At 45.8% G+C, this 24,646-nt stretch overlaps 1 protein-coding gene across 3 annotated transcripts in view; it reads left to right on the plus strand.

Annotated features, from left to right (window-relative positions):
* The window catches only part of plxna4 (plexin A4), a 301,066-nt gene that overhangs the window by 169,789 nt on the left and 106,631 nt on the right, over positions 1 to 24,646 (plus strand). For all 3 annotated transcript variants that reach the window (XM_056301621.1, XM_056301622.1, XM_056301623.1), the window contains exons 5-6: positions 14,823 to 14,946; positions 21,236 to 21,389. In XM_056301621.1, coding sequence (XP_056157596.1) covers positions 14,823 to 14,946; positions 21,236 to 21,389 — 278 coding nt within the window. The remainder of the gene's footprint in view (positions 1 to 14,822; positions 14,947 to 21,235; positions 21,390 to 24,646) is intronic.

The raw sequence follows: 24,646 nt of genomic DNA on the forward strand, positions 1-24,646 counted from the left end.
ACACACACACACACACACACACACACACACACACACACACACACACACACTTCAGCCCGTATCCACAGCCTTCTTAGTGATAGGGAGTTAAATGTGTTGTTTTAAGCAGTCTACATGGATGAGCCAACTGCAGCTCATGGAGAGTCACAACATCTGTCATCATCTTATCATCAGTCTCCCTCAGCACCCTCTGTGCATGTGCATGGCTCACACAGGAACCACTGACATGTATAACCCGAGATCAAACTGAACCAAAGTCAAACAACCTGAAATCAACAATATTTCTATTACATTGACAGACAGAGAGAGAGAGGGGCAGACAGACAAACAAACAGACAGAGGGACAGACAGACAGACAGGCAGGCAGGCAGGTGGACAGACAGACAGACAGGCAGAGAGACAGGTAGAGACAAAGAAACAGGCAGACGGGCAGGCAGACAGACAGGCTGGCAGATAGAGGGAGGCATATGGAAGAATTGGAGAGAACGGCATAAGGGACAGACAGAGAGTTTTGTTATGAGAGATTAAAGTGAAGTGAGTCGAGGAGAGGGGGTGTAAGGAATACAGGAGTAAGACAAGACAGGTTTATCTGTATCGCACCTCATCATCATCATCACTGAGAACACTGGGAAAACAGGTCTTAGTGTGTGCTGTGTGAATGGATTCAGTGAAAGAATGTGTTTAGATATGTTTATCATTCTCAACACTATGGTGTGAAATGTTTGGCCTTGCATGGCCATGGATTTCAAAAGCAGTGAAGTATAGACTTTCAATTCAAAAAGACATTAGAAACACATAGGAAGACTAATCTTGTAAATACATGTGAAGAATCTAGGAATAGACATTAGCACTTAGCTATTGGAACCCCCCCCCCACACACACACACACACACTGGTGAGGGGATGGAGAGAGAGCAAAGATAGCATGTTGTTCCAGCCTGAAGTCGTCTCCCAGATAGTTTGTTGTTCCCAATCAACCTTGAAATCACCTCACTGGTCTGAGCAAGCTGAATGGCATCTGCTCTCTCTCTCTCTCTCTCTCTCTCTCTCTCTCTCTCTCTCTCTCTCTCTCTCTCTCTCTCTCTCTCTCTCTCTCTCTCTCTCTCTCTCTCTCTCTCTCTCTCTCTCTCACCTTTGCGTTTATTTACTCTATAGATCGGTGTGAGGGGAGGAAACCAGAGGAAGCAAAGAGAAGCAATCGATAGTGCAGAGAAGGAAGTCAACAGAAGCAGACAGACAAGTTGCGTGTGCACATTTGTGTGCGTCATTGTAGTCATTGTCCTTGACAGACTTTGACCATCGGTTCTGAAGTGTTCAGAGAGGTAAATTCCAGGGGAGCTGAAGTTCCACACTTGACATCCATATAAATCTCACTAGCCTGTAGGTTTGGACATTGTGAGCATGTTTATGAGCATGTAGATAGGCACATGACCTTATACTATATGCTTTATCACAGCCCACTAGGGAGCGTTGCCTCAGAATTGCTATCCACAGAGATTTGCCCCACCCACCTCCCCCCACCTCAATCCATCCACCCTCCTAGTAAGCCTCAAGCCTCACCTGTCAACCGAGCTGTCTTGGCCTATCAACCTCATGCTCTCTCTCACCCGCTGTGATGCGGGACTTATGCTAATGCCCGTCCTACTTGGCAGGTAAAAGGTAAGTTTTTACTCGTATCAAAACCCCTTTTCATCCTTCCCTTCTCTCCCCTCTTTACCACTGACGCCGAGTGGCATACTCCTTCACTCCAGGCCCAACAGAAGAGAGAAGGGACCCATAAGTGAATATATAAAGCAACGTGTGCATATCATAGTCGTTATTCATGATCCATTACTCAGAGCTTATTTTAGAATATGAGTAGCATCTGTAGATGTGAATAAAGCATGTCTGATTTCTCTGATACTGTATTTGATATTGGATCCTGACATTCAGCATTTGTAATATAGGATTGGGTCTAGGTGGAGTTATGTATTTGCATGTGATGCTTAGTGGACAACATGGGTGAGATTACTGCATCAGGACAAATTAGACAGTGCGAGGTAAGCTGTCAGGACGGTATACTAATTGACTTCCAGATAATTTCTCCTTTGTCGTTGGGCCTCATTCATTGATCATTCGTACGTGCAAATTTGTTCTTACACACCCATGGAATTATTTTAGCTCTCAAGATTGTTTAACAGTCAGAAGCGAAGCCTGATGGTTATTTGTAGTTCCTGAGGTTACCCAGGTTTTCTGCACGGTCTGTGAGACAAACTTCAGGCTAAAAAATCCCATGGGTGTGTAAAGAACACATTTTCACATATGAACGATTGATGGATGCGGCCCAAATGTCTTTTCCTGTCTGGCAACCCCCCCCCCCCCAAAGTTGGACTTGAAGCAAAGAAAAAAAATCATTTGACTTCTTAGACACACCCAACATTTTAATAGGTTGTTCATTTTCCATAAAAAAAGATACGAAACAAGCTCAACAAAATAGGGCTGATTTTTTTTTTCTCTCTGCTCTTTCACCCCGCTGTGAAAAGCAGTGGGGCATCTGCGGTGAGCAAACATTTAAATAACATGCTAGCTACATTGTGGATATTGTCACCCTCCCCCGCCTGTATGTCAGCTGTCCATTTTTGTCAGTAGTTAACTACACTGTCAACACGCTCGTCATGCGTGACAGCCAGACAGATTGGAGACCATATTTGGAGAACTAACATTGTCAAAATGAATGTAACGCTCTCGTATTTGGCATGGGTGTTGAGAATATCTCACATTAGTGTGTGATAACAGTGTCAGTTTGGAATGGGCATGGCTAATGTTGCAGTATCTTCACATTCGTAATTGGCGTGACATATCCCGATCTCTGCATTATGCCGAGATAGTGGTGGTAATCCTTTACAGTTAAGATATTCTTTCTTGTTGATTTTTTTTGTCCTCCCACCTTCTCTGTCTCTCTGCCATGTCTGACAAATTACACTCACAGCAGGCGAACCCCTCTGACTCTGCGTGTGAATGAGCACTGCTGCAAATATCCACGTTTTGAATTGTGTGCATACAGGTAGGACAGGTATAAACATCAACTCTAATGACCCCCCCCCCCCCCCGTGCTACAGAGTAAAATAATTGAGATTTAGAAACTACCTCCAGAAATACAGCATCCCTGTCTGTTTCCCCTGGTGGGACGATTTCACCTCAGTGATCCTGTATCTGTGTGTGGCTTTGTGTGTGCTTGCATGTATTTGCCATTCTGTGTTCATGTATGTACATGTAAATCTGGCGTGTGTGTGTGTGTGTGTGTGTGTGTGTGTGTGTGTGTGTGTGTGTGGCATTGCGTTTTCAGAGGATAGTGTCCCTTCTGGCGCCAATAAACCCCATCACTGCTGCTCATCTCCTTCCCTTTCGGTTTTATTCCGCTAGCACTTGTAAACATTGATCCCTCCATCCTTGAGTTGGACGTGGGGCTGTTGAGTTGTACATGCCACCAGCAGTTGTCCCAGTTATTAAGAGAGCAACTGCAGAACCCATATAAAATGGTGGCAATTAAGTTGTTTCATAGAAATGAGCCCTGACTGGTCTGTAGGTTGCAGCACATGTCATTTATTCAGAGGGTTGTATGGACAATATACCTGCATCTCACATATTTCCTGTCACATTCTGATGTACAAAAAAGAAAAAGAACAGGAAAAGAAAATTGCTCATCCAAGATGGAGTCACATGTTTTAGGAGCAGCAGTGCCACCCAGAGCACTTTTGCTGTTAAGTGAACAGTGCTAACCACTAAGCTGCCATGTCATCCTAGTCAAACAGGTGTAGTATGACCGAATCAGGGCAACTTGGGAAAGTTCAATGAATCATGAGTAAACACGCAAAATGGCTGATCGAACTTGTAAGCCGTGCTGTCAAACTTTTCATCTTCTAAACGCTGTGTATTCCCAACACATTTTGCAGGGCTGTCAAAAGAGTAACCTTTTCTAAAAGAAAAGCTAATTGGCAGATCTGTGAGATGGTTTCTCTCTGTCTCTCATTAATTCTGCATGCTGGTACCAGTAGCGGCGTTCACAGTCATCCGTTACCTTAGTGCACTCGTTAATGTGGCATGCCACGCTGATGCTAATTAAACTGCGGCGCTATGATTAGCATGCTGCCGAGGATCCATTGTGTTTGGCTGCTGCAGCCGCTAGCCTCCCCCAGGAGAGTGCCAGGGCTTGCGCCAGAGTGCTTTGAAGCGTATTGTTGGCGTGGAAATGCATTGTTTATGCCCTCAAAAAGCTCCTCTCCACCGGGGGCAGTGAAACGCCACAGTGGGCATAAAGGTACTAAGTGAAAACGTTACTTGTATGCTATCAATTGCTTGCTAACTTGAAAGCAACCTACACCAGTGGGAAATGACCACAGCCGCTGGCATTAAGGTCAAAGGTCATTCAGGGGTCCTATCCCTAGGTTTGATTTAGGCAAGGATTCATTCGATCACTCATGTAACAACATAGGGTGTCTGAATTAGGGCCAAATGGTAATTTTCAACCTTGATGATCCCCTTGCCTACTTTCATCATTCCCGCGTCGTTTTCCTGCTCGGTTAACTCTCAAAGTTCAACTGAGGTCAGTTTCCTTCTTTATTTAGTCTTATTTTTGCTGCCTTAGGTTTGATTGTTTTTTCTTTCTTGTGTACTTCTGAGTGTTTTGAGCAACTGGGACAGAACCAGTTCCCCTCGGAATTAATAAAGTTTTCTTAATCCGAATCTGAAGCTGATATAGAGGCAAGAGCACACCCTCTGAGGTATGTGGCCAGCAGAGACTGGCGCTCCCCTGGAGACAAGGGACAGGTTCACAACACTCTCCCTTCCCCTCCTCCCCTCCCTCCCTGCTTTCTCACTTGGTATTAGGGGAAGTTGTGGGAAGGGTACAAGGCTTAAGAGTGACAGGGGCATCAGCATGGAACGGACTGCTGAACCTCCTGGTTCCCTCTCGACTGTCACCACCATGGCCCACACACACACACACAAACACACACACACACACACACATTCAAAAGTCAGGACCATTGCCCAATGTCACCCCACCATACTCACTGGACTGAATAGGCACACATACCAGGAAATGAAAATGTACACACACACACACACACACACACACACACAGTGATACAGGTGTCTTGCCTTTGTGTGGCAGAGCATGAACTAGACACAAGGGCTGGCATCAGAGAAAGGGAGAGATTGAGAGAAAAAGACTTGATGGTCAAAGCAAGCGGAGATATATGGTGATATATTCTGGCTGGCGAAGGGGAAAGTGATGAAATGAGAGTGTGGGATGGGAGAGCAATATAAAGGGGACGGGGGAGAGACAGACAGACACAGGCAGCAGACGGACAGAGGTTACATAAATTCACAGAGAAGCGGGATGAGAGACGGCCAGGTGGAGAGCATAAATTCCCACCCGGCAGACACTCTGGCTGAGGGAGAGAAAGTAAACACACTTGTTCACGCGCACACACACAACTACTTTCCCTCCTACACACAAACAAACACTCGTGCAAATAGACCTATGCCTGTTTAGGCTGCCTTATGGACTTTTTTCACCCACACACACATACAGTATACAGGCACCCACACATCCACTTGCATAAGAACATTCAATCTGTTACCAACACATCCCTACACAAACACACACACACACTTGCACATATACATGTACGCCATGTTGACTAATGACAGTATGAGAGAGCAGTTCCAGGAAAAGGTGCTTGAACAGGTGACCTCAGTGCTCATCCTCTGTCATACACTTGTTACTATGGGAACAACGCTGTAGGAGCCTTGTATCAGCCATGTTATATAATTCCACGGTAGCGAGAGTGTGATGTCCAATAAAGCCTCGCTTTTGATCTCGGGCCCTGTCGTTACTTACATCTCTTACATCCACTAAGATGCTTAAGTGTGGCGGCGGCGTTAGGACGAGCCCACTCCCGGCCCCGGTGCTCCACGACGGTGCCACAGACGCAAGCTAATTTGCCGCTTGCATATACAAGCGGCCACAGCAACACAAATTGCTTGAAAGATGGGCTAAGTTGAAAGTACATAGATTGTTCAGAATGTATTTTTTATAAGCTTTTCTCCTGCCCTCATTTGCATTACAGAGATACTGGATCCTCACGCAGTGTGTAAGAGATGAAAGCCGAGTGTGCAGTGGAGACTTCATAACCCTAAGGACTCAGCCATGAAAACATCGTCCACGTTCATAAAAACCCCAGGAAATAGATGTGGTGCTTTAATAGGTCTAAGTTTACCTCTGTGTGTCTGTGCTTTTGTTTTTTTTCCCCCCTCCTTTTTCTCCCCAGTTGTATCCGGCCAATTACCCCCACTATTCCAAGCCGTCCCAGTCGCTGCTCCACCCCCTCTGCCGATCCGGGGAGGGCTGCAGACTACCACATGCCTCCTCCGATACATGTGGAGTCTCCAGCCGCTTCTTTTCACCTGACAGTGAGGAGTTTCACCAGGAGGACGTAGCACGTGGGAGGATCACGCTATTGCCCCCCAGTTCCCCCCTTAAACAGATGCCCCGACCGACCAGAGGAGGCGCTAGTGCAGCGACCAGGACACATACCCACATCCGGCTTCCCACCCGCAGACATGGCCAATGGTGTCTGTAGGGACACATGACCAAGCCGGAGGTAACACAGGGATTCGAACCAGTGATCCCCGTGTTGGTAGGCAACGGAATAGACTGCCACGCCACCCGGATACCCCTGCGCTTTTGTTTTTGTGTGCGTGACTTTTTCTGATGTAATAAAAAAAAAATGGGACAGTGATACTTGAGCAGCTTGGAGTCCTTCCAGGATCTTGAACTCCTTCGGAGGTCTTTGCTCATCTGATGCGATGAAGACGAGCTTCAGTCTGCTGTCTTCTCTTTCCAAGTGAAAGAGGAAGAATTACAGCATTCATTGCTGCTACAGTTGATTAGCTTCTGTGTTCTGCAGGCGGTAAAGATGCAGCAAAACGTGTAAACGGATCACAGACCTGTAAAACGTGCAGTATCTGAAGAGTCAAAGCCCATTAGCCCCGAAATCTTAAAACTCTGTCATGACATTGCAAATAGATTGGGGCGTCATTGCAGCGGACGCAACATTTTTAACCGAACACAGCTATGTGTTATCTCATTGAAAGGGGTTTGGTAAGGTCTTCTTGGCCAAATGTGAAGTTAGACAGACATGTCTGCAGCTCGAAAAGATGTGATTTGGGGTTTAATTACACTTAAATGTGGGCGATGTGGCCTAACTGGCAACTAGAGATTTTGTGGTGGTGTCACCCGTACCGAATAAATGACCTAATGTCTTTGTCACGCTTCTCTACCATCAGGCCTCACAGGGGAATGGCTTGCTTGTCTGTGTGTGTGTGTGTGTGTGTGTGTGTGTGTGTGTGTGTGTGTGTGTGTGTGTGTGTGTGTGTGTGTGTTAGATGAAGGACGTCAGCGATGAGGCTTTTGACTGCCTCTGAAATTGTGTGGTGGAGTGTCAGGCTCCAGGAGTCCAGGTGGAGAGAAACAGCTGCTGCATGTTTGCCCACAGGGCCAGATTGATGCTGCCGGTCACCACCTCTCATTTCCCTGTGTGTGTGTGTGTGTGTGTGTGTGTGTGTGTGTGTGTTTGAGAGTGAATAATAAAGAGAGAGAGAGAGAGAGAGAAATGGATTTATTAGCGAGGCTATTGGAAAATGCAAACGCTAATAGCTTGCAGAATGTACACATTGTTAGTGTAATTGGATTAGTTTATTTCCGTTTTGTGCTCCCTCTGTTCCGACTAGGAGCCATCTTGTATATCTTTACTAGCTGTGAAAACTCCTAGCAGCCGCGTTACGCTGTAATTTTCTGCTCAGTGGGCGCTCTTAGAATGAAGGGATATATATGTTGGTGGGAGTGGAGGCTTAGCTGAGGGGCATCTAGACCTTTGGGCAACCATTCAGTCAGTTGTGTGTGTGTGTGTGTGTGTGTGTGTGTGTGTGTGTGTGTGCGTGCGCGTGAGTGTGCGCGTGCGCGTGTGTGAGATATATTTGTTTATTTGTGTATGTCGGTCTGTATGTTTGTGTGTGTGTGTGTGTGTGTTGGGTAGCCAATACGAGATGTGGCCGTTCTTAATGTAAATGCATAATTTGATTCAAGCTCTCGCGCACTTTGCCGCAGCTCTCTCTACAAGGAAGTTGGCAAGCCCCCAGCGTATCAGTATGTAATCCCATGCATTTTTATGATCCATGGGTGGTGTGGTAGTTTTCCTATACTCTGTTGTTACATCACCTTGCATGTGGTTGCAGATGACCTGCAGAATTCCTGTTCTGTTATTAGTGCACTGATTTACCTCATGTGATAACCAAACAGGAGCAACTCGGCAACTGCAGTATACAGTTAATTGAATCAGTCCAAAGCTGAACTGTGGGAAGCCGATTGGTTGTTTTTGTGTGTGGATTTGAGTATTCGTGCAAGTCATTCATTCATTCATTCATGCAAGATGCGATTTTGTGTGCTTTTTCAGTGTGTACGTGTGTGTGTGTGTGTGTGTGTGTGTGTGTGTGTGTGTGTGTGTGTGTGATGTGACTACGCATGTTTCTCTGCTTTCCTCATTGGCATGGGATGCTGCTCGGCACCGAGGATGCCTCGGTCTCTGCTTTGTGAAAATTTAATAGCTTTCATTTCCCAGCCTGCTTGACCTTCCCTATGCCTCACATTAGATATGCATTACACCTAAAGTGTCACTCATACCGATGCATCTGCGCCCCTCTCACACCGCTCTCATGTCTATTCCTTCTCCATGCTCCCCCGAGCCCTACGCCCCACCTACCCGGACTCAGGCACAGGGGATCATGATCAGAATTATTCCTTGGAAGTAAAAAGTAATTTTTTAAGGTCGACTGTGCTCACTTTTTAAATGACTCCGACTCTCAGGGATGCTTTGTAGGGCAAAGCCTTTTTCATTGGATAGATATGGTCATTTAAAGCATATTTTTGCAACCTTATCAGTGACACCCTTTTAGACCTGGCTTATATTTATAAAAGTAAATGGCTTTCATTTTGAAAATACTTTTCATAAGTTTCCTTTTTGAGTTATTAAGGTATACTTTCTGTGTTTTTTTGCATTAAATAAGTTTTTTTTTTTTTAACCGTTATGAATATTTTTTCCATGTGATGGTTAAGCGAAAGGCTGAAATTTCTGCCAGTGGGTAAGATAATTTCACTTATCACAGAAAGGTGAATCAGTTCACCTGGACACAGCGTTTATCGACGGAAGTGTTTCATCCCTCATCTAAGTGACCTCCTCAGTCTCAACTGACTGCAGGTACCCCCACCCTTATAAACCATACAGTGGCATAATGACTGAAACCAACGATCAGTTTCATATGCAAATTGCCGTGACTACAGTTAACTAGAGTTACAATGGCCATGTGTACTATTCACAGAGGATTGGGGGATAGTTGCAATCACACCATTGTAAGATGGTGACAGGTGTACTCTTAGACCCCCCCCCCCCCCCCGGTTCAGGGATGGTTGTTCCCTCTTCACACAGATGGCCTCTTTGAGTCCCCGTTCAAACCAGCATTCCTCCCTATCAAGGATGTGCACATCCTCATCCTTGAAAGTGTGGCCACTGGCCTGTAGATGGGTGTAGTCTGCAGAGTCCTGGCCTGACGCATTAGCTCTTCTGTGTTGTGCCATCCTCTTGGCCAGCGTCTGTTTGGCTTCCCCGATGTACAAGTCTTACAATACTGCGGTTGCGACTATTCCCCAATCCTCTGTGAGTAGTACACATGGCCATTGTAACTCTAATTAACGGTCATGGCAGTTTGCATGTGAAACTGATCGTTGGTTTCGGTCATTATGCCACTATATTGTTTATAAGGGTGGGGATACCTGCAGTCAGTTGAGACTGAAGAGGTCACTTAGATGAGGGATGAAACACTTCTGTCAATAAACAGTGTCCAGATGAACTGATTCACCTTTCTGTAATTGTAAAAAATGTTAAGGTGCATCACAAGATCAATAATTTGCTCAGAAAGACACTTTGTGCAGTATGAACATTGTAGCCCAGTTCATTAAATAAACGGGGGCCGACGAGAAGTGCTTTTTCTTGAAATATTTAATCCACAAGGTTATGCGGTAGAAACTTGGTGTGACGGCTTTGTTCGCATTGATTGTTGGGACGTAAAACCATCTATTCCTCGTCCCCAATCTCCCTCTAATTGTACTACCTTATCAAAGGCCGGAGGATGCAAGAGTACAGATTAGTTTCCATTCAGGGCCAGTGTAATCCTTTCAGCTTGCTCTTCGAACATGTGTCATCACTAGTCAGTCAAACGGCCCAGTACAACAGCTCTGTTTACTGCAGCTGAATGGATGTTTGATGTCTGATTCACCACAGAAAGATACCCTCGGTACGTCTCCATGTCATCCCTGTGTGAATGCTCTTCTGGCTCCCATTTTCTCGGGCTCTCTTAATAATCTATTGTTAGATGTTTAGATGATGCTGATATTCGCTTAGACTTTTTGTTGCCAGCGAGTTACTGTAATTACCCTTTTACAGTAGCTTAACTGTACATGTGTTTTACAGTATGATACTCTCACCACAGTTTCATTGTACAGTATAGTGCTCTTACTCACTTTTTTTCCGGGGTTTGTTTGAATTTGAATTGAATACAGTTGCCCTGTTTCCACTGATAGTGTCGGACTTGCACCAGCTAAACCATGTAAAACATGATCTGTGTATGCATTATCCTGTCATATAAACCACAACACAGCCAGAGCCGATAATATAATTCCCCCACATAGTGATGTGGACATGTGGTTGGGTTAAATCAATAGAGGAATCCTGGCAGGATTCTAGCCTGGTGAATACAGTAGAATACACATCTTAGCTTACAGCGCACCAACTGGCAACCCATTAGAGCAATCTGCGAGCATCTAGAGTGACGGGGAAATTAGGTTGATAAAGAGAGAGACAAGGAGGACAGATAAATGTAAGAAGGAAGGGATGCAGAGGTGTGGAGGCATTGGCAGAATGGAGACAGCAGCAAAGAGAGAACAAGGCCCAGGATAGTAGGCCTCACACGTTGTCTTCTGTCAGTTCCAGGCTATATATAATGTCTGTCTCAGATGTGGGGGTAAATTATTTCATTCTGTCCAACTAATTTACGGACTTCTGGCTCCAAAATAGAGTCGAAACAAAGACTTCCAACATCTGGACACAATGTTTACTGAGAGAAACGTTTCATCATTCATCTGAGTGACCTCTTCAATCTGAGACTGAAGAGGTCACTCAGATGACTGATGGAACATTTCCCTTAATAAACATGGTGTCCAGATGAACTGATTCAACTTTCTTTGATTTTCTTACCTGGATTATTGAGCATGCATGAAGACAAAGACCTCCAATGCAATGCTGCTCTGGCTCTTTGGCTTTTATTTTCATTGGCCAACTGGGTTCTTGAAGAGACAAATGCATACTGGCTTGCAGTACTCAAGCACCAGCCAGACTGTATGTCTGTTAACTTCACAAAATCATTCACTGCTGCCATAAGGCTTGCTCGCTCGCCTGTGTGCTGGTTAACATTACAGTGTCGTTCATTCTCACCACTTCTGATTTGGTATATTGTCTGCAAAATAACATGTGGCTTCAAGGGCAATCTGCAAATTAAAAATAAACTCACCTGCCTTGACACTGACACAGTGAACCTCACCCTGACCCTTGAACTGTAGTCTCTTTGGCCTCGCTCGTTGGTTCGGACATTTTATCACTCATCAGCATTTCATTACTTCGTCTTTGGAAAGGTCAATACTGAGGTTGTTTTGTTCTGTCTTTTTGTAGTGAATTAAGTTGTGGGTAAAGGCATTTTTTTCCTTTAATGCAAATGAGATAGTCTTTTATTTTCAATGGGATAGCGCTTCATAAGTGTACTATATGCACGCACACACACATGCACAAGCAATAAAGGGGAAATGACTCCAGAAAAGTAAGTGGGCTACACCTATATGATGTGATTGATGTCCTCTGATGTGATTGGAGGATGGCGTCACTTCGTTATTCATCAAAACCGACAAATTCCTCTATGCTCTCTGCTCATTTGCATGAAACAAATTGTGCCCCTTCACTTTTTAGCAGAATGATTTAGTCCACTAATGATAATGTATTAACAAGCCACAGTCCAATAATGTCTGGTAATCCTGTTACAACACTCATCAACCACCATTGCCTATTTATCACAAACACAGTTTGCTTTTAATTGGGTGCAGTTAGAATGTACAAGCAAGTAGATGATAGGACTCAGTCAGTTATATAGGTGGGGTACATGTATGGTTGTGCTGAACTATGTCTTATTGCCCACTACATGCAAACACACACACTTTTATAAATTGTAACTGTAACTTGTTTTTTGTTTTTGTTTTTTGCTGCTGACAAAATACAGATATCCCCGAGGACCACTTAAGCACGTCTGTCTGAAAACAGTGTATAGATGCATTATGTACAGATAAATTGTGTATATGTGAGGGAGACAACTCAGAGGTCAAATCAAGGATAATTCTCTTGTCAACCTTTATTCACCCAATTTTGAGTCTCTCATCACGACTGAGTCTCACCACGACTGAGACTCTCATCCCAACTGAGTCTCATCACGACTGCGTTCTTACCACGACTGAGACTCTCATCACGACCGAGTCTCTCATCATGACTGAGTATCTCAATAGGACTGAGTCTCTCATCATGACTGAGTCTCTCATCACGACTGAGTCTCTCATGATGACTGAGTCTCTCAATAGGACTGAGTCTCTCATCACAACCGAGTCTCTCACCACGACTGAGTCTCTCACCACGACTGAGTCACAGCTGGCAAGGTTCCACACCAGTGAGACTGTCTTGAGGGTCATGATCTTTGTGAAACGTCATTACTGATGATAACCTGATGTTATGGTTTGTGTGTTCCTTGTGAGCAACCAAGGAAAATGTCCTTAAGAACTTCTCTCGCAAAATAAAACACTCTTTATTAGTTGGAAGATGTGCATCAGTCTTCACTTAAACAGAACTTGAGTTTAAAGTCTGGTAAAGGTCATCTTTGTTTTGTCCCTAGTAAACTTGCAACGTAAACCATGTTTTCCTTCAGACACTGACTTCCTCTACTGCCTGATTGTGATGAAACCGGGGATGTTCCTTAAATGAATTAAGTGTTAGTTGGTCTTTTGCTGCTCTCTGCGTGTGTGTTTCACATCTGTTGGTCCAGAATGTCACACGACATCAAGGAGCGTTGGGGGTGGGTTGTATATGCATGGTCTTATTAAATCAGTGCAAGAAAAGGAGGACCGAACAGGAGTGATGGCGAGGCACGAATAAACCTGAACCGATTAACACCCGACTCAAACCTACTTACTTAAGCAGCCGAAGCCTCCCAGAAAGCCAACAATTGATGCCTCCCCTTAAATCTTCCTTCCTTTTTTATTCTCCTCTTTCTCTCTGCTGCACTCTCCCTTTCTCTCCTGCGCTCACTACTCCTCCTCCAGCACTCTCTCTCTCTCCCTGTCTCTCTAACAGATTATTTCTTTTGTCCTCCTTTTTGTCTGCCTTCTTTTACTTGCGCTAGGCCGCTTAACTTTACAATACACATGTCGGGTCAGAACCCATCGCCCCGGCCCCCCAAATTCAGGATGAAAAGCTTCCCGCTGCATAAGGTATTACTGTATCACAGCCTCCAACCGCCTCCAGAGTCCTTTTTACTTTCTCATGTGTGGGCTTTCACTTTTTATTCTTTTGTTTCTGAAAAAGAGTTTTAGGGCATTCTGGATTTGCCAGCTTGTTAATTACACCCGAAGTTTTTGTCAAGGGATTAAATTTGAATAAGTTTATATGGGAATTAAATGAGAAAACTAAGTGTGTGTGTGTGTGTGTGGGTGTGTGGGTGTGTGTGTGTGTGTGTGTGTGTGTGTGTGTGTGTGTGGTGGATGAGGAGTTGAGTTTGCAGAAATTGAGGAAGTAAGGTTGTGTCATGGTAGGGGTAAAGAGGAACATTTTTGTTTTACAGAATACATCAGGATCCAAAAAGGAGGCTTTGGTTGTTTTTCCCCGGCTCACGTTTTCCTCTGGAGTTTTCGGAGTCCTTTGTAAGTGTCTCTTGGGAATACTCCCCGGTTCTCATGCTCATGTCAAAACCAGAACCGTTTAGATATTCTTACTGAACGGGGTCGGCGCTGTTTCAGTGGCTAGTGTATGTAATTGTAAGCCAGTAAATTCCCCCACGCCACAAAAGAAAGGTAAGACCCACCGTCCCCCAAACCACTGTAATGGACTGGATTAGGCCACCTGGTCTGGAATCAACCCGTGTGTGTGTGGGTGTGTGTGTGTGTGTGTGTTGGGTTGTTGGTGGTGGTGGTGGTGGTGGTAGTTGGGGGGGATAGCAGTCATAACCCCTCCAGCATCCACTCTCCACCTGTACTTGGCAATGCCCATGAATGTCGATCATTAAGACTGTTTTACAAAGACAAGGCCTGCCCCCGTCCCAACGGACAGGCTCCACTTCCACATATAGAGCAGCCATTGTTTTAATCGTTACTGCTCCCACCCCCTCGGAGAACAGGTGTCCTTTCAGGGGCCAATGTTACTCGTGCATTGCCAGAGGAGAAATATGATAAATGTCTGCACCTCCCTCTGTCAGGGTGTGATGGGACATTCTCCTTTTCCCAGGTAGCCAGCAGGTGGAAAGTGGTAAGCCCTAGTCAGGTTACTAGGCAGGGAAGAGGAGAGTGTGTGTCTGTGTGTGCGTGTTTGTGTGTGAGTGAGAGACCGGTGAATAACCCTCCTTCTCTTGTGTGTTGTTCTCCAGGTGCACCAGGAAGGAGAAATGCGAGCGCTCATCCGAGCCCCGTCGCTTTGCCTCGGACATCAAGCAGTGTGTGCGCCTCAGTGTTCACCCAAACAACATCTCCGTGTCCCAGTTTAGTGTCATGGTGAGTGGACAGGAAAAAATACACACTCATAATATTACTCACAATTATGAACCAGTTGGATTTTTTTTTAAAATTATGTTTATGTGGATATTCTTCCCACCCCTTATACAGACCATAAAGCTATTTACATTACAATTAAGGGGGCGGCACAGTGGCCCAGTGGTTAGTACTGTTTCCTCACAGCAAGAAGGTCCTGGGTTTGAACCCCGGAATTGTCCAACCTTGGGGGTCATCCCAGGTCGTCCTCTGTGTGGAGTTTGCATGTTCTCCCCGTGTCTGCGTGGGTTTCCTCCGGGGGCTCCGGTTTCCTCCCACAGTCCAAAGACCTGTAGGTCAGGTGAATCGGACATACTCAATTGACCCTAGGTGTGAACGTGTCTGCCCTGTGATGGACTGGTGGCTTATCCAGGGTGTTTCCCCGCCTTCCGCCCAATGACAGCTGGGATAGGCTCCAGCATCCCGCGATCCTAATTAGGATAAGCGGTTTGGAAAATGGATGGATGAACTAGTTTCTCAAAGTTAGAGTGGAAAGTGGCTGTTGTAGATCCTCTCCATCATTCTTCTCTGCTGTACCTACCCTATCCTGCACTAGCAGAGCTACAGTTATTTCCTTCCCAACACATGAAGTGAAATTTAATAGGCACTGTCTGGAATTTGTAAACAATATTTTCCCCTTCAGTGATCCCTCTGAAGACTGAAAAGTTGTCAAAATGTGAAATAACTTCCATTTTGATTTGTTTTTCCAACAAGGAGTCAACAGTGCAACATCTACTTGTCTAAGCAGTGACAAACTGCACAAAAAGTGGCTCTTTTGAAATGGCTAAACCTGAGGCGTCCGGGTAGCGAATCCCCGTGTTACCTCCGGCTTGGTCGGGCGTCCATACAGACACAATTGGCCGTGTCTGCGGGTGGGAAGCCGGATGTGGGTGTGTGTCCTGGTCACTCTACTAGTGCCTCCTCTGGTCAGCTGGGGCACCTGTTCAGGGGGGAGGGGGAACTTGGGGGAATGGCGTGATCCTCCCACGCGCAATGTCCCCTGGTGAAACTCCTCACTGTCAGGTGAAAAGAAGCAGCTGGCAACTCCACATGTATTGGCAGCCCTCCCCGGATTGGCAGAGGGGGTGGAGCAGCGACCGGGACAGCTCAGAAGAGTAGGGTAATTGGACAAGTACAACTGGGGAGAAAAGGGGAAATTAAAAAAAGAAAGAAAGAAATAGCTAGACCTGTGTAGCTCAGACACAGAGCTGCAAATGTTGTCTCAGGCAGATGTTGTAAGATCGGCTCAGACGACTTTAGGCAAAGCTGAATGTGTAGCCAGTATGAAAATCTCGTCTGGCAGATTTACAATATTGTACCCTCAAGCCTAATTTGTAATGAGCGTAGTGTAATTATGCCCTAGCTGCTGATTAGTAAGAAGCATGTCAGTATTCTGTAATACTGCATTACATCATCTTCCTGCATGCCAACTTTCATTCTTCATATCCTGCGCTTACAAGTCCCGGTCCTCATAAATACTGACCTAGCGAAAACACCAATCTCATAGGCAGCAAGCAAATGTAGCTCGGTGTGGTTTAGTGATTCCTGGCAGCTACTTGCAGTAGTTTTTTTCTTTTTCTGGACAGTTCAAACAAGTTGCCAGATTTCAATCATTTTGAAATGTTTTGCTCGCCAGGCAGTATTGATTACTCTGCAAGGGCCTTCGATCCTTTGGAGCAAAAACATGCAACCCAACGGGGAAACGTGGAAAAATGCAGACTTTCATCTTTCTTTCTTTTTTTCCTCCCCTGTCCTTTTGTTCCCCGAGCTTTTAGTGAATAGACCCTGCACCTATTTTAATACAGGTAATGTTATGAAAGTGGATGAGTCACGATGCAGGTGCAAACACGTTTGTGCTAGGTCAGGATGCTGTGTAAGAGCTCTAACTAACGTACAGCGCTGTGTCAGCTTATGCAGCGTCGTGTGTGTGTGTGTGTGTGTGTGTGTGTGTGTGTGTGTGTGTGTGAGTGAGTGAATAAGTCAGTGAGCAAGTGAGTGAATAAGTGAGTGAGTCAGCGTGAATAAATGAGTGAGTGAGTCAGTGATTGATTGAGTGAGTGAGTGAGTGAGCAAGCAAGCGAGTGAGTGAGTGATTGATTGGGTGAGTGAGTGAGTGAGCGAGCGAGTGAGTGAGTGAGTGATCGTGAATAAGTGAGTGAGCCAGCAAGCAAGCAAGTGAGTGAGCGAGCGAGTGAGTGAGTGAGTGAGAGAGAGAGCGAGTGTGTGATGGGGCAGCCAGCTGGAGGAATGACTTGGTCTGAACACATACTTCTCTCTGCAATTGTCTTTCTAGTTGTGCATTTGATGTGCAAGACACGTCCCTTCTTGCATTTCTACAGTCTATATATTTTTTTTTCAAAGTTACTTCAGCTCAGTTCTTGTGTTTTGATGAAGTACTGCAAGCTTTATGAGGATCGTCAATGCATATCGTGATAAAAGACCCAATATTTTATACTGCCATATCATAGCACTGAATGTTATGAAAATCCTTCTGACCCCTCAGTGGTGTCACATTTCAATTCCATTTCCTCTTTAATGGCGGTTTGGAAATGGCTTTTAATCTCACAGCCCAACTGCATAAATATCCAAGACTATTTACTAAGGTCAGGCCTGGATGACTATTCTCTATCCTCGGTGCCCCCTTCAGCCGCTCCACGGGTCACACAAGAGTGTGTAGATTTTCCAAGATATACCTTCGCATCGGTCTAATGATATTCATGAAGTGTGTGTGTCTGTGTGTGTGTGTTTTCCTCAAACGTGGGCCTTTGGGGAGCATTTAACCTTTTCCCAGTGAGCGGACATTACCCAAAGGCTGTGCCACACAACTTGCATGCAGCTGATTGCAGGCCAGAGGCTTCAAGCAGACAGACAGGGCCCCTCCTTGACCTTTGTGTTATTAAATATATGTTTGAAAAGAGGAGCCCTCCAGAGAAAAGGAAAGATAGTCTGCTGTGGACGCCAGACTTTCTTAAGAATATAGTCTGTGTGATTTCATTTCCCCTTTTTTGCTTGTTTTTCTCGGCGTTAGCTTTTCTTTTTTTTATAAGCCCCGGGCAGAGGTTGTCTGTGGTTCATTAAATATCTGTGTTTTAATAAATCTTTTGCTAGAGCATTACTTTACTAACATTAAAAGATTAAATTGGGACCAACAATGGTATGGGATACCTTTTTCCTGTCCTAATTTTTTGTTCTCATCAGTAGACTAATTTGTATCACTGGTCTTAACAGCAACACAGTGGGACGGCACAGTGGTTAGCGTGGTCGCCTCACAGCAGGAAGGTTCTGGGTTCGAGCCCCGGGGTAGTCCAACCTTGGGGGTCGTCCCGGGTCATGCGCTGTGTGGAGTTTGCATGTTCTCTTCGTGTCTGTGTGGGTTTCCTCCGGGGGCTCCGGTTTCCTCCAACAGTCCAAAGACATGTAGGTCAGGTGACTCAGCCAGACTAAAAGTGTCCCTAGGGTGTGTGTGTGTGTGGGGGGGCTGTCATGGTCTGGCGGCCTGTCCAGGGGGTCTCCCCTGCCTGCCACCCAATGACTGCTGGGATACGCAGTTTAGATAATGGCTGGATGGTCTTAACAGTGGGCGGCACGGTGACGCAGTGGTTTGTACGGTCGACTCACAGCAAGAAGGTCCTGGGTTTGACCCCCGGGGTAGTTCAACCTTGGGGGTTGTCCCGGGTCGTCCTCTGTGTGGAGTTTGCATGTTCTCCCCATGTCTGAGTGGGTTTCCTCCGGGTGCTCCGGTTTCCTCCCACAGTCCAAAGAGATTGTAGGTCAGGTGAATCGGCTGTACTAAATTGTCCCTAGGTGTGACTATGTCGGCCCTGTGATGGACTGGCAGCCTGTCCAGGGTGTGTCCTGGCCTGCCGCCCAATGCCTGCTGGGATCGGCTCCAACATCCCGCAACCCGAATTCGGATAAAGAGCTTGAATAATGGATGGATGGTCTTAACAGTATAGTGGTACAAGCAGATTCAAAGTGCTGTATTTTGAGTTTAACCATTAACCACAGCATCAAAATGAAAGGCAGTCCGACATCCACCATATAAGCTGTACCAACTCCAGCCTTGTGCAGAAAATGCAGGAATGACTTATCCGAGTGGTGCCTCCTTTAATGGTAACATGCTGTACTGTAAGTAAATAAAAAGAAAGTATCATGTCTACAAAACTAATCTCTCCTGCCTGTGTTTGCAGCAAAAGGTGTGGGAGGCAATGAGCTGCATTTGAATAAATTCACACCAAACATGTTGGCTCAAAGGTGTTCTTTGTCATTTCACCATGGCAACACAAACACTGCTCATCATCACTATCCTCTGTATTAGGTATGGTGTATTATAAACTTGAGGACAGCGTTTGTGTGTGTGTGTGCGTGCGCGCGCACAATATTCAGTCGACGTGAGCGAGGGGTTATTTTCATATTTCTGCAGCCCTGCTGTGGCGATGGCACGGCTGTTACTGCTCCAAATGTAATTTAGGAAACTCCTTAAACGGAAAAATAAATTAAAGTGAAAGAGGAATAGGGAGCGAGAGGGGCATGAAGTGAGCGAGCGAGGAAGGGAGGGACGGAGAGAGAGAGAGGACAGCCTCAGCAGCATATTGTCCATCTTTAATGGGAAGCTGTGTGTCTGTTCACACGGTGCCGCTGTCTTGTCATTAAATAGCAATATAAAAACGGCTCGGGTCAGCCCTTCTCTGCTGCTGAAGCAGCTTTCCGCAGCATCACAAGTGTACAATGGACCATTCCTCACACCAACACCCACATGAAGGCCTGAAGGCCTACCACCGACACCCCTTCCCATATATATGTATATTTTGGTCTCGACCCCACTCCATTTGCCTCTGCTTTTTCCTCCTTGTTCAAGGAGAAGCCCCCCACCACCACCACCTTGTACTGTGCCTTAGGTCAGACAAGTTTTTGTTGGGGGGGAGGCGGCTTACACAGCGTTTTCACATGAAAAGGGAAAATCCGAATTCTTTCTTTCCTAGCCATTCCCTCTTTATCCCTGTGTGCCTGCCTCTATCTCTTCGTTCCCGTTCTTCACCGTCTCATTCTTCATTTCTCTCCTCCCGTCTCCTCGCTCCCATTTTGGCCCTCTGTCGTTGTCTTCTCTGCCTTGTCCCTCACTTTGTTCCAGTCATCTATATTTAATTTGCCTGCTTCTACTTTCATCATCCTCCTGTCCTCCACCTCCGCAGCCTCTCTTTTTTCATCATCATCTCTCTTTCTGTCTCACTCACGCTCTCTCTCTCTCTCTCTCTCTCTCTCTCTCTCTCTCTCTCTCTCTCTCTCTCTCTCTCTCTCTCTCTCTCTCACTCACTCACTCACTCACTCACTCACTCACTCACTCACTCACTCACTCACTCTCTCTCACTCACTTTCCCTCCCTTAAACCATCATCCCTCTCTTTGACCCCTGGTGTCAGAATAGATGTATGCACATCAGTGTGGGATGTGAAATCCATACGGCTTTTCCCAATCACAAGGCATTATGGGAGGTAGCTAGGAGGGCATTAGTCTTAGTGGGCAACAGATAAAAACCTCAGAAAGGTTGCTGGGTAAAAGCCTGCTACCTCATGCTCGCTCGCTCTCACTCTCTCTCTCTCTCTCTCTGACACACATGCGAGTGCACACAGACACACACACACACTGCGCAGTGTCCCTCTGCTCTCCTCTCATCCGGGGACGTTGATGTCCCTATGTAATAGTAGGTCAGAGCTGTTTGATGTCATTTGGACGTCTGGACCGAGTGTATCAGATGCCGTCTCACATACTGACCCTAAGTTCAGCTGTCTCTCGGCAGCCCCTCTGGCCTTGGACCACACTGCTCAGGAAAGGACTTGCAGCTGCGTCCACATTACGTTATATTGTGTTACGGTCATATTCCAAGCATATATTGGTACACAAACAGGCCCGGGAACACGGTTAACTTTTTTCATACTCAGTAAAGGTCGGGGGCGGATCTAAGATGTCCTATCATCGTCTGTGTTCACTTGAGCACACTTCAGCACTAGTACTGTAAAATACTGAAATACAAAGTACAAACTGTTTTTCATTGTGTGACGTGTGCTCATGTTGTTGTTTTTTCTTCAGATTCAGCAGTTCATGACATTATTAATGTGTCATCAGTAGGCAAGCCCTTCCTGATCCTGAAGTGGATATTTAACAATTACAACTACAAATACCAATAAATGTAAATACCCAAGAGTGACCCGACTGAGTGTTAACTCCCTTGGTTTTGTCTGTGTCTCGCTGTGCAGCTGGTGTTGGAGGCCCACAATGTTCCAGAACTTTCTGCGGGCGTCAACTGCACCTTTGAGGACCTGGCCGAGATGGATGGCCAGGTGGAGGGAAACCGCATCAAGTGCTCTTCCCCTGCCGAGAAGGAAGTGCCACGTATCATCGTGGACCAAGGTGGGGATGGGGCCCAGCCCTTTATGGGAAACCGGTTTGTCCTATCCACCCGAGTAATCTGATCATCAGGAGATACCAGTTAATGCCAATATTCCCATTATTGCATACACATGGATATTTGAAATGCGATTAATAATGATATATACACATACTGCAATAATTGCTGTTTTATTGCATTGATTTTCACGTGCACTGCCAGGGTACATTTTCAGAAGGAGACACCTGTTGGAAGTCAACAGAAACACACTGATTTACTGGGAGAAAACACACTTAAGTTGGCTTTGTGCTATTTACCGACCTGGGGTTATGAATGGGTTTTGTTTTGTTTGTTTCCCCGTTGCTATCAGTAGCTCAGTAGGCCTTGGGGTGTTGCCCTAGGACATGCTTAGTAATTGAATGAACATTAGTCATGAGGCTGCTGTGGGAATTATTTACCCTGTTCACTCAAAGTACATGCACACCAAAAGGAGTTTGTGGAGCCCTAGTTAACCCGGTGAATTGGGGGTGTATCAGTCTACTCACCCGGGACCTCCTTCCGAGAGCACTGGAGCTAATTTGGGTCTAGGAGACGACGCGGTCCCCCTCAGACAATGTCACGACTTTCAGGGATGTCACGAGACACAAAGACAAAGCGTTTCTGACAACGTTCGTTCCCTGTGATAAGAGAAGGAAAATACTCACTTCTTTTTTCTGTCTTCCCGTTTTCTTACTCCTCTCTTCTTCCCTGCTCTGGTGTTCGTGGTTGGTTAAGCCCGGTCTAATTGAACAGCGCGCCCATCTGGGTGGCCCGTCTCTTAAGCGATCCTTCATCCTGCTGGCCCCCTTTGCATGCTCAAATTGAGATATTAAAGACGCCGACCTTTCATACAGCCGCAGGGAAAAAAGAAAGACCTGAGGAATGAAAGAATGAAAATGGAAAACGAGGAAAGAAAGAGAGATCCGTCAGTGCAAGTTCACTGATGTTCATTAAGCTTGGTTGTTTATCCCCGTATTATTCATGATCCCGTTTTTACTTTAACCCTGTAGTACTTTTGTGTTGTTTTAGGTTTTTTTTTTCCTTTTCACTAACCTGATACAACCACAAACGCCAACAAAAAAACTGTGTTTATTAGCCACAATGAAAATTCCATTGAGAAACTGGGCTTTTGCTAGCAAATGCCAGAAACCATGCATGAGATGAATTAGCGGATGACTGGCATTGTAGCAGGCTTGGACCAATAGCTAGCGGTGATTGTGTATGGAGCACTGCATGAATAATGATAGCTGTAAAGACTGGAGTGGAGAGAGAGGGTGTGCAGACCACCATGAAATTACAGTGCCGAAGAGGCCTGCTGGGCCCAAGTTATGCACACATACACAAACACACACACAAACACAAATAGGTGCTCATTCAAACTGCAGAAACAAACACAATCACGTGTGTGTGAGTGCACGTGCATATTTGTGTGCATTTGAATGTGTGCTCGAACGTGCACTCGCACACAAATCCTCGGGCAGTACCCAAATTCATACACATTATGGGTTCACATACACACCGGTGCAGACATGTGCAAACAGTCGCACAAATACTCTCTCACACACATACACACACACACAACCAAATAGATAATCGCCAGGAAACTGTTGATAGAGCCGTCTGCAGACGGGCCACGCTCACAGAAAGCCTGAGCAGGTCTGGGGGAATTATAAACATTTGTTCAGTTTTGTTATTTAAGCCACAGGTAAAGCTGATGACTTGTGTGCACACGAAACTTAAAATCAACACAAATAAAATACAAAATAAACATTAGCCTAAACATTTCTGCCTTGTCTTTTTATCTTTCCATATGTCCGGCTGTCCCCCCCCCCCCCCCGTGTCTCTGTCTGTCTGTCTGTCTGTCTCTCTCTCTCTGTGTCTCTCTCTGTCTGTGTGTGTGTGTGTGTGTCTGTCTGTCTGTCTGTCTGTCCGTCTCTCTGTGTCTCTGTGTGTGTGTGTGTGTGTGTGTGTGTGTGTGTGTGTGTGTGTGTGTGTGTGTGTGTGTGTGTGTGTGTGTGTGTGTGTGTGTGTGTGTCTCTGTCTGTCCGTCTCTCTGTGTGTCTCTCTCCCTCTGTGTGTGTGTCTCTCTCTCTCGCTGTGTGTGTGTGTGTGTGTGTGTGTGTGTGTCTCTCTCTCTCTGTCTCTCTCTCACAGGGTGAATTACTCTGTTCCTATTCTGAGTTATCACACATTTTCCTTGGGAGGAAAGACATATAATATTTTCATTCTTGAACTATTCATCCACACTTGTGACCAGCATTAACTGTTTAATTGTGCTGGAGAAAAAGGGAAGGGAAGGAGAGGTGGGGTGTGTGAGAGGGAGGAAGAGATAGCGCTGCTAGCAGGCTTCAAGGTAACATTTAGGTGGCCTAATTAGGACAGATCCATTGTCAGCCACACTTTACTGTGATTGATGAATGATGCTTTTCTTTGTTAGAGAGATGGGGGTTGAAACAGGGAAAGCAGAGCAGAGGAAAAAACAAAAGAAAAGAGCTATCTGTTGAGAGAGAGAGAGAGAGAGAGAGAGAGAGAGAGAGAGAGAGAGAGAGAGAGAGAGAGAGAGAGAGAGAGAGAGAGAGAGAGAGAGAGAAGGGAGGGAGGGAGGGAGGGAGGGAGAGAGCAGGAGAAAGGGAGCAGGAAGATGTGTGGCTGTGCTATTGAATTAAACATGAACTCCTTCATTAGGGCCAGACAAAGGACACACCAAATAGACACAAGGCACACAAACACTGACTCATGCACACACACACACACACACACACACACACACACACACACACACACACACACAGGCTTTTTCTTTTTCATCTTTTTCCTCCTTTACCTTGTCAAAGACGCTCGGAGACTTTGCTGGGGAACACGTTGGTGCCCATGGGGAATGCGTGCACACCAACTGTCATTGTCTTGTGTAGCGCGGCAGGAAGGGGGAGGCTTAACCTGACGAACACCTTTGCTCTCCCTCTCTCTTTAGTAACCGCCTTTGCTCTGCAACAGGCGAAACACCTGTGGCTCAAGCCAGTCGAGCGTACGCGGAGCAAGTCGATGAGAACAGGCCCAGAAAGATGAGATGTAAATGAGAGGTTTCTTAAAATCACAATTCTTAAAATCTTTCTGCCCTGCTCTGACATACTGCTTATTGTATTATACATGCAGTATTTTTACACATCAGCACCGCCGCGGTAATTCGCTCTCGCTGCGATTTGATTCGCCTGTCAAAAGCATAAAATCCTGTAACTTTACT

The sequence above is a fragment of the Lampris incognitus genome (genome assembly GCF_029633865.1).
Source record: "Lampris incognitus isolate fLamInc1 chromosome 3 unlocalized genomic scaffold, fLamInc1.hap2 SUPER_3_unloc_1, whole genome shotgun sequence".
Classification (NCBI taxonomy): domain Eukaryota; kingdom Metazoa; phylum Chordata; class Actinopteri; order Lampriformes; family Lampridae; genus Lampris; species Lampris incognitus.